Source organism: Cebus imitator, unplaced genomic scaffold (assembly GCF_001604975.1).
Source record: "Cebus imitator isolate Cc_AM_T3 unplaced genomic scaffold, Cebus_imitator-1.0 Scaffold24, whole genome shotgun sequence".
In the NCBI taxonomy this organism is placed as follows: domain Eukaryota; kingdom Metazoa; phylum Chordata; class Mammalia; order Primates; family Cebidae; genus Cebus; species Cebus imitator.
In genome coordinates, this window is record NW_016107339.1 from 14,902,847 (window position 1) to 14,912,055 (window position 9,209).

The window sequence follows — 9,209 nt, forward strand, 5'->3', positions numbered from 1 at the left end:
AGAAAAAGATGGAGATGTTAACGGAGGCGGGGGAGGGGACGGGGGGTGGAGAAAGAGAGAAAGGGGGACTCTTCTCAACACACGTTGCACGACGATATCCTTACCTTTTCACCCCATTCACAACCCCTTGTGCTTCCTCTGATACCACCAATCAAGCTCTCTTTCTCTGACCCCAGTACTCCCCAACTCCGCCCCTGCCTCATCCCTAGACCTTTCCGACTGCGAAGGCTAACCTGTTGTAAATCCGCAGCTTTGGGCCTGGTCTCTGCTGCTCCCAAGCGGTCCCTTTGAGTACTGCCTGAGCGAGAAGTGCTGGAAAGGAGGACGAGTCATCAATGGGAGGATCAGATTGGGGGAGACACCCGGTGCAGGAGGCTGAGGGAGAAGGGGAGCACTAAGACCCAGGGGTGGTGGGGGACTGCAGCAACGAGCTGGAGGAGGAGAAGTAAGCGGTGGGGGGTGGGAGCCATCTGGTACCTTGACTGTATTTCAAAACAGCATCGGCCATCACAACAGAAATGGCCAGTCAGTCCCAGGGTATCCAGCAGCTCCTGCAAGCTGAGAAGCGGGCAGCTGAGAAGGTGGCAGATGCCAGAAAGAGTGAGTCTCCTCTTTCCTCCCTTAGGAGTCTGGAAAGAAAATTGGGGGCGAGGGACAGCAAACATTTTGGGAAAACCCAAGGCTGGTGGGAAGAGAGCTAGGGTCTGGAGGCTGGTTAGGAGGGAAGAAATGGATAGATATTAAAATCTAGCACCTGGTTGGCCAAGAGAAGGCTGTATAACTTTCTGGAATGGACTGACCCCTGCTATTACATTTTGTGTAGGGGGTCCATCCCCACCCACTGTCCTTTCTTCTGCCTCCAGGGAAGGCCCGGCGACTGAAGCAGGCAAAGGAGGAGGCACAGATGGAGGTGGAGCAATACCGCAGAGAGCGAGAGCAGGAATTCCAGAGCAAGCAGCAGGCGGTGAGTTGGGGCAGAGTTGGGACGAGACCCCGGTGCAAGTTGGTGGGTGCATCTAGTGAGGTGTGTATGGATGACTCAACAAGAAAATATGGTGGCAGCGGGCTGAGGCTGAGGGGACCCTGGCAGGGATCACATCAGTGAAACTTTGTGATGATATGTAAGAGAGTCTAGGAGTTTTGAAGGATATGTAGAGCTGGTGAGGGAAATTGCCACAGTCTGTGTAAAGTATAACATCTATGTGGAGAATGATTAACATTTGTGGTGGAGGGTAGAGTTTTATGGCCATGGGTGGTGAGGTGGTGGGGATATTACAGTCTCTTTTAGGATGAAGCTGCATGTCAGGTCTAAGGGGAAAGGGAATTGTGTTGATCTCTCTTGTGTTGGGATATTTCTGTGGGATGGGGGTGGTTTCTGAGAGGGCCTTTCTTCCAGACTTTGCTTCACGATCTTTCCCTTCATATGCCTGGACCCTTGTCTCTCTGTTTCTGCTTTTCCCTCTCTTCCACCTCCCTCCCCATCCCCCAGGCCATGGGCTCCCAGGGGAACCTGTCGGCTGAGGTGGAGCAGGCTACAAGGCGCCAGGTGCAGGGCATGCAGAGCTCCCAGCAGAGAAACCGAGAGCGTGTCCTGGCCCAGCTTCTTGGCATGGTCTGCGACGTCAGGCCCCAGGTCCACCCCAACTACCGGATTTCTGCCTAGGACCACCGTAGGGCCTGACTCCTTCTGCCAGTTCCTTCCCTCAAAGAAATCTTCCAATCAAAATAAAAAATCACCTCCCACCATAATCCTTGTCTTCTTTCCACCCCCTAGAAATCCTGGGAGGCAGGATTCAGTAGTTTTCCTGTGAAACTTATAAATATCCTGCTCACATCTGAATCTCCTTGTTGTTCTTTAACCTTCACTGGGACTTTGTAAACTCTCAAGTCATTCTCACCTAACCCCTCTGTGAAATTTGTAACATGGGGAAGTAGGAATGTGGAAAACATCCTGACTTCAGCATCTGGCAGTATGGGTCCCACTCTTGACTCTGTCACTTGCTGGCTGTGAAACCAGGACAAGCTACTTAACTTGGTAGCCTCAATGTCCTCTCCTGTCAAACGGGGATGATAATAATGCCTACCCTGTGAGTGTTGCTTCAGTGATTACGAATCATTCTGTAGAGTGTAGCATAGTTCCTCGCATGTAGTAGCAGTGATTCAATAAGTAGCAACCTTGTGATACTATTACCACCACCTGCATACTGCCCAAAACCGACGCAGCTATTTCCTCACTTCTATCAGTGGCTCTCTAATTCCACAGGTTCGTTCTGTGACCTTAGTTATTTTCTGAATAACTGGTTCTTCTTTTTTCCCAGAGACCTTCTGATCTCCAAAAAGAGGAGATGATGACTTCATTTAGCTCCTCTCTTACAATTCCAGGTAGATAACTGCATTTTGTAGCCTGTCTTTGTTTTTCTTATGCTGATCTTTTTCTTTATTGGATTTTCCTCCTTTCCTATTTCCCCAAAGACTTATCAGATACTCACTGCTTTCTAAGATATAAAATGATACTGTGTCCCCTCATTTGCATGGCCTTCCTTTCTGCGTCCTTGACACCTTACTTTCCCATTGTAACAATAAAAAAAGTGTCAATAAAATAATTATTGGCAAATAAACTGGTGAGTTGAAGCAGCCTCCTTTTGTCTCGTCATTTCTCATTTTTGGCCACTTTCTTTCTTTCTTTTTTTTTTTTGAGATGGAATTTTGCACTTGTTGCCCAGGCTGAAATACAGTGGTGCGATCTTGGCTCACTGCAACCTCTACCTCCAGGGTTCAAGTGATTCTCCTGCCTCAGCCTTCCAAGTAGCTGAGATTACGGGTGTGCGCCACCATGCCTGGCTAATTTTTGTATTTTTAGTAGAGATGTGGTTTCACCATGTTGGTCAGGCTGGTCTCAAACTCCTGACCTCAAGTCATCCACCTGCCTCAGCCTCCCAAAGTGCTGGGATTATAGCCATGAGCCACCACGCCCAGCCTTCAGTCACTTTCTTGTTCCTGGTTTACAAATTCCCTAAACAGCTCAAATGGCTATCCTTTGAAACCTGCTGGAGAAACAAGAACAAGTAAGTACTTTATTATTTCTCTAAACTGAGAAACGTGGTTCCTCATTTGGGAATCTGAGGACTATAGATGGCAACTGTAGAGAAAAGTTGGAGTGTAGGAGCAAGTACTCTTTGCCCCCTTACTTTGCATTTTCTTCATAGCACTTACTGCTACTTGTTTTCTGAAACAAGATCCCGCTCTGTTGCCTATGCTGGAGTGCCAGCTCACTGCAGCCTTGACCTCCTGGACTCAAATGATCCTCCCACCTCAGCCTCCTAACTGAAACCACAGGCGAGTGCCACTATGCCTGGCTAATTTTAAAATTATTTTTGTAGAAACGGGGTCTCACTGTTGCCCAGGCTGGTCTCAAACTCCTGGGCTCAAGCAATCTGCCAGCCTCAGCTTCCCCAAGGGTTGGGTTACAGGCATGAGCCACTGCACCCTGGCCACTTATTGATACTTGACATTCTATTTGTGTTTATGTGTTTTCTTCCGTTATGTAAACACTGTGAGAACAGGGTTGTTCACTGCTGTGTCCCCAGATCCTAGGACAGCACATGGCACAGGGTAGGCAGTTGGTAAACACTTTTGAATAAATTAAATGATACTTGGGAAAGCAGCCCTTCTATGACACCATTCTTGAATCAGTTACTTCATTTTATTACTGAAGATAAGCTTGCTTCACCAAGGATTTGAACCAATGAGGTAACCTGTAGTGTATTTAGCAATGGGATTCTTTGAGCAGGGAGGCAGAATACAATAGAGAATTAGAGGTGTTTGCATTCTGGCTGTAACCTCACCAGCCGAACTGCTTGGAACATGTTGCTTTGCCTCTGTCAATGAGATGGGAATAACGGTACCTACTCCGTAGTATTAAATGATTAAACGTGCTAACAGGGAGAAGGCAAAACGTTTGTTATTTGTATTACACGGCGACAAAAATAAGACATAATCATACATCATGTCTTATTTTTGTAGCTCCCCATGTCAAAGACAGGGAAGTCAAATGTTTCATGCAGAAAAAAATCTAGGCTGAACAATGGGACTGTTGGGGAGGGGCCAAAAACATCTGCTCAAATTAACAGTATTAATGGGCCAGGCGAGGTGGCTCACGCCTGTAATCCCAGCACTTTGGGAGGCCGAGGTGGGTGGAACATGTGAGATCATACATATGTGAAACCCCATCTCTACTAAAAACACAAACATTTGCTGGGCGTGGTGGCGGGCGCCTGTAATTCCAGCTACTCGGGAGGCTGAGGCAGGAGAATCGCTCGAACCCGGCAGGCGGGGTTTGCGGTAAGCCGAGATCGCGCCATTGCACTCTAGCCTGGCCGAAAGAGCAAGATTCCGTCTCAAAACAAAAACAGTATTAATGAAATGTAGTACAACCCTCAAGCCCTACTATTAACACTTGGGGCAGAATCCAGGCCCTGTCTCCCGCGGATTCAGAACATCTTCCGGACTCACTGGCCCTAGGGCATCAGCTACCTCGGACAGCATCGTTTTGTGAAAATACCGCCCACCAGCCCCACAACAGGGAAAGAGTCGGGCAACACCCATGAGCACACCAGTTCCCTGAGACTTCCCTCAGCTAGGGTCCGCAGTTCCCTAGTGCGTGCACAGCCGCCCTCAGGTCACCTTCACTACAGGGCGAAGGACCCCGTGGGAACTCGCAGGCCTCGCCACTCGTTCCTCGCGCGTTCATGGAGGGGTGCCTAGAGAGAAGACCTGCGTGGCAAAAACCTAAACGAAGAGATGAGGGGCATGGAGAGGAGTAGAAAAAGACCAGAAACATAACAGTGGGAGGAGATGTTAGTTTCCTTTATAACTTTTGTTACTGGCGGTAGCAGGGAAGTTAGAAATGGTTTTAAAACAAATTTCAGACAGGCATTTTCCAAAGGCAGGCCTGGAGCGCGCGGATCTATACAACTGCGGAAGGCCCTGTTTCCGGTCCTTTGCGCCTGCGCTCTTGCAGCCAAGAAGGCGGGAGGCCACAGCAGAGAGAAGCCTGCAACCGGAAGTGAAGGCAGATTTCCCTCCTTCGTCGCTGTTGCTGCCGCCATACGCGCTCTCCCTGCTTAGGTAAGCTTCGGTCTTCGTTACAATCCGTTTTCATCTGCGCTTCTCCGCACCCATCCCGTCACATGGGTTCCTGATACCCTTTTCACAGGCGATGGTCTGATCGCTGGGGCCTAGTTGGTTCGTTATTTCTGTAGCCTGCATCCCTTTCGAGAGTAAATAGCTCCTGGGGGGAGGAAGGGTAGCTAAGGGGGGGCCCAATCCAAGATGGTGTCCTCGGCGCCATTGTGTTCGCTTTGCTCCCTTCATCCAGTGAGTTCTTCTCATATTGGAGGCCTCATCATCAATGAGAGGCGGCGCTAGGCGTCCCTTAGTCTTGGTATTTGCGGAGGGCGGGGCTCTTCTCACCTTCCTTGTCCTTTCTTGGGCCCTTTCTCGGCCCACGGTGGGACTGGGAGGAGGAGCCGGTTTCTAGGCCCAGTTGGATTTTTCTCACTTCGACTTGCCCAGCCTAATTTGGAGTGCCTTCCAAGTGTTTACGATTGGTGTCATTGTATGTTTCTCCGAAAGGAGTCTCACCTTCATAGCGCAGCAGTGATGTGAGACCACTTGGTAAAGATTTTGTTGAAGCCTGGATGGGGATTGCCTTTTTCTGTCAACTCTTAGCTTTCTTATTGTAGGGTGGAGACGTGAAATTTTTGTTGTTGTTGCCGAGCCATTTGTCTTGCACTGCCCCCCCCATGCTAATTACACAAGGATATCTTAATGAAAAGGAGGGTACTGAGAAGTGGGAGGTGGACGGCGGCCATATGATGTTTTCATTTCGAAAGGTGAGCGCTTTGCGCAGTGATGACCCTCATCTATCACCCTTGACTGATGGCTGCTGAGTTAGGCATCTGCACGTTGGGATTATAATAGGGAAAACGCGGTCCTTTGAGGATTTTTCGGACTCTGTCATCTCCATTTTCCACTTCTCTGAATTATTAGTAATATTTTATCCTTTATTATCTGTTGTTTCCTCCTTGTTAAAGATCAAGAATTTATAAGTTAGTCTTCCCGTTCTAATTATTCTGGTTTCTGCTACTAGGATTGCTAATCTTGTTGGGATCCTGTGTCCTAAGCACTTTCCCTGGGACTGCTTTTTCTATTCTGTTTGCTTTTCGCTGGTATGTTCTGTATCTGTTTTTCTTTCCAGTTAAAAGTTTCCTAGTTTAGGGAAGGTGGGAACTGGGAATGGAAAAGAGGAGGTGAAGGCTCTGCTCATGACTAAATCTTGCTTCCCTCCCCCCCCACCCTCCGCAGCTCTTCTGTTAGAAACTAGTACTAGTATCTTTGCTTTCCTTTGCTGTTCCTTAACCCCCTAATTTTCACCCCTTGTTTTCACCTATTTTCCAAGAACCCATCCAGAGCCCCCTTCCCTTTTCCCCTGCCGGCCCAGTTATGGCAGAGAACGATGTAGACAATGAACTCTTGGACTATGAAGATGATGAGGTGGAGACAGCAGCTGGGGGAGATGGGGCTGAGGCCCCTGCCAAGAAGGATGTCAAGGGCTCCTATGTCTCCATCCACAGCTCTGGCTTTCGTGACTTCCTGCTCAAGCCAGAGTTGCTCCGGGCCATTGTCGACTGTGGCTTTGAGCATCCATCAGAAGGTAAATTTTCTTTTGGGCATGTATGCTCATTAGGCTCTTTAAGGATAATAAAAAGATGCGTTCGTTGTTGTTCAGGTGGTAAAGGTTTATACTTAAGGATAGATCAGGGCCAGTTGCAGTGGCTCATTCCTGTAATCCCAGCACTATGGGAGGCCAAGGTAGGAGAGGGTCAGTTGAGCTCAAGAGTGCAGGAGAAACCTGGGAAACATAGGGACTCCTGTCTGTATAAAACGTTCAAAAATTAGCCAGGTGTGGTGGTGCACACATGGAGAGGTGTGGCAAGCCAGGGGAGGATTGCTTGGGCCCTGAAGGTTGGGGCTGTAGTGAACCATTATTGCACCACTGTACGCCAGCCTGGGTGACAGCGAGGGAAAAAATATCAGGAGATAAGTATCAAAAACAATTTTGGATATAGGAGGCTTATACAGGTTTATGGTTTCTTTTGTGATAGCAACAAAGTGTTAGTGATCCAAGAGTAACTTACAGGTCTGCTATTCCTTCTTGTGACTGGCTTGTCTGTTTTTTTTCCCCCCCCAAGATGGAGTCTTGCCCCGTCTCCAGGCTGGAGTGCAGTGGCGTGATCTTGGCTCACTGCACCCTCCGTCTCCTGGGTTCAAGTGATTTTCCTTCCTCAGCCTCTAGAGTAGCTGGGACTACAGGTGTGCGCCACCATGCCTGGCTAATTTTTTGTATTTTAGTAGAGATAGGTTTCATCACGTTGTCCAGGATGGTCTCGATCTCTTGACTTCATGATCTGCCCACCTCGGGCTCCCAAAGTGCTGGGATTAAGGCATGAGCCACTGGGCCTGGCCCTGTCTGCTTATTTTTAATTTTGTCACTTCTAATTTTAACTTTCCAGAAAGCTCCTGGTTGGACCTGTAGGCCCCCTTTGTTGGGCCAGGCCACCTGTGGTCTCTGGAAGCCTCTATGACTGGTTTAAAGATGACTGGCTTCTGGGTCAGGTACCAAGTCCTTCATTTTGTTCAGGGTTGCAGTTAAGTGACCCAAAGTATGGCAGCCTAAGTAGGAAAAATGACCTGTGGCAGGTGTTCAAATGTCATGAATTGTTACAGATTAAGAAAAATAGGGACAGAGTCAGGAGCATTGAAGGTGATCAGTTGATAGATGCAAGGGAGTTGTTAGTAGGACTGGGAAGGCCTGGACCCAGAGGAGGTAAAGCTAGGAGGAATTAGAAGTGTCTGATTTTGAGGTGAATGTGGTTGAAGGAGCAGAGAGAGGTAGAAAGAGTCTGGAAGTTGGCAAGAACCAGGTAAATACTAGACTTTGAGAATTGAGTGGTAAGAAATGGGGTTGGCATGATGAAAAAGGTGGTACAGTTATCTGGAGACTGAAATCTAATTTATCTTTCCTCCCCCCTTTTAGTCCAGCATGAGTGCATCCCTCAGGCCATTCTGGGAATGGATGTCCTGTGCCAGGCCAAGTCGGGCATGGGAAAGACAGCAGTGTTTGTGTTGGCCACACTGCAACAGCTGGAGCCAGTTACTGGGCAGGTACATTTGGGGAGAGAGCTGGGGAAGGGATTTTGGTTAGGATTATAAGGGAAGGGTGTTTTTGTCCTAGCTACATGATGCTTGCAGAGCCATGAGCACATAACCTCTGTTACCCTTGACAACCTGACAGCTGTGGGGAATGTTCTGTTGCAAGCATAGAGTTCATGATTTAGATCACAGAATTTAAGTCATTTATCATTGGCCAGGTGTATATTTTTGTGACAATCACTTCCCTAGAGGAGATAATGAAGGGCTGTACTTAAACTGTGTGTCTCCATCTGCTTCCTGCCTAAGGTGTCTGTGCTGGTGATGTGTCACACTCGGGAATTGGCTTTTCAGATCAGCAAGGAATATGAGCGCTTCTCTAAATATATGCCCAATGTCAAGGTAAGTCAAGGTAAAGAGACCTGAGAGTGAGGATGTGGCAAGTTGGAGAGTTGAGAAACTTTTAATTTTGGAGAAACTATAGTTTGCCATGGTTTAACAGAGTGTTAAGATCCTGTGTAACAGGAGGATTCATAAGTGGGCTATGGATGATGCTCAAGACCACCCTTTTCTTACTACTTCATACTGAATTGAATCCTATCAGTTTGTTAATTTTGGGGTGTGTGTCAGAGAAAGCTGGAAACTTTAAAAACAGCTCCAGTGGTGTGAATTTTGAGGATTCTGGCCAAGCATGGTGGCTCACTCCTGTAGTGTCAGTACTTTGGGAGGGCAAGGTAGGTGGATCACTTGAGGTCAGGAGTCCGAGACCAGTCTGGCCAACATGATGAAATCCTGTGTATGAAAAATGCAAAAATTAGCCTGGCGTGGTGACTTGTACCTGTAGTCCCACCTACTTGGGAGGCTGAGGTGAGAGAATCGCTTGGACCCGGGAGGCAAAGTTTGCAGTGAGCTGAGATTGTGCCACTGCACTCCAGCCTGGAGGACAGTGAGACTCGGTCTCAAAAAAATTTTTTTTTTTTTTTTTAAATTTAAGTTAA

General features: G+C 48.0%; 3 protein-coding genes and 1 non-coding gene across 8 annotated transcripts in view; 3 read left to right on the plus strand and 1 right to left on the minus strand.

The window, feature by feature from the left end:
• Positions 1–234, minus strand: part of NFKBIL1 (NFKB inhibitor like 1) — a 13,941-nt gene extending 13,707 nt beyond the window's left edge. The window contains exon 1 of one of the 2 annotated variants that reach the window (XM_017522426.2): positions 105–234. In XM_017522426.2, coding sequence (XP_017377915.1) covers positions 105–203 — 99 coding nt within the window. In that variant the 5' untranslated portion in view covers positions 204–234. The remainder of the gene's footprint in view (positions 1–104) is intronic. The other variant, XM_017522428.2, reaches the window with a different exon arrangement.
• On the plus strand, positions 234–2,636 carry ATP6V1G2 (ATPase H+ transporting V1 subunit G2). 2 transcript variants are annotated; one of them, XM_037736364.1, is made up of 3 exons: positions 234–445; positions 864–964; positions 1,490–2,636. In XM_037736364.1, the coding sequence occupies exons 2-3, from the start codon at positions 905–907 to the stop codon at positions 1,661–1,663; spliced, it is 234 nt and encodes a 77-aa protein (XP_037592292.1). In that variant the 5' UTR covers positions 234–445; positions 864–904; the 3' UTR covers positions 1,664–2,636. The 2 variants fall into 2 exon arrangements, with proteins under 2 accessions (XP_037592292.1, XP_017377921.1); XM_017522432.2 differs by having other exon boundaries at positions 238–600.
• A 2,000-nt stretch (positions 2,637–4,636) lies between these two features.
• DDX39B (DExD-box helicase 39B) overlaps positions 4,637–9,209 on the plus strand; it is a 13,372-nt gene continuing 8,799 nt past the window's right edge. The window contains exons 1-4 of one of the 3 annotated variants that reach the window (XM_017522433.2): positions 4,637–5,127; positions 6,367–6,715; positions 8,099–8,226; positions 8,521–8,613. In XM_017522433.2, coding sequence (XP_017377922.1) covers positions 6,505–6,715; positions 8,099–8,226; positions 8,521–8,613 — 432 coding nt within the window. In that variant the 5' untranslated portion in view covers positions 4,637–5,127; positions 6,367–6,504. Of the gene's footprint in view, positions 5,245–6,366; positions 6,716–8,098; positions 8,227–8,520; positions 8,614–9,209 lie in introns of all 3 variants that reach the window. The other 2 variants (XM_017522436.2, XM_017522435.2) reach the window with 2 other exon arrangements.
• LOC119470231 lies at positions 5,869–5,946 on the plus strand. Its single transcript, XR_005199114.1, has one exon. It is a non-coding gene; the product is annotated as a small nucleolar RNA SNORD83 (small nucleolar RNA).

Coding starts and splice junctions, on each gene's coding strand:
- ATP6V1G2 (XM_017522432.2), top strand. CDS start 519: ATGGCCAGTCAGTCCCAGGGTATCCAGCAGCTCCTGCAAGCTGAGAAG. Junction 601..863: donor GGTGGCAGATGCCAGAAAGA/GTGAGTCTCCTC, acceptor TTCTGCCTCCAG/GGAAGGCCCGGCGACTGAAG. Junction 965..1,489: donor TCCAGAGCAAGCAGCAGGCG/GTGAGTTGGGGC, acceptor CCCATCCCCCAG/GCCATGGGCTCCCAGGGGAA.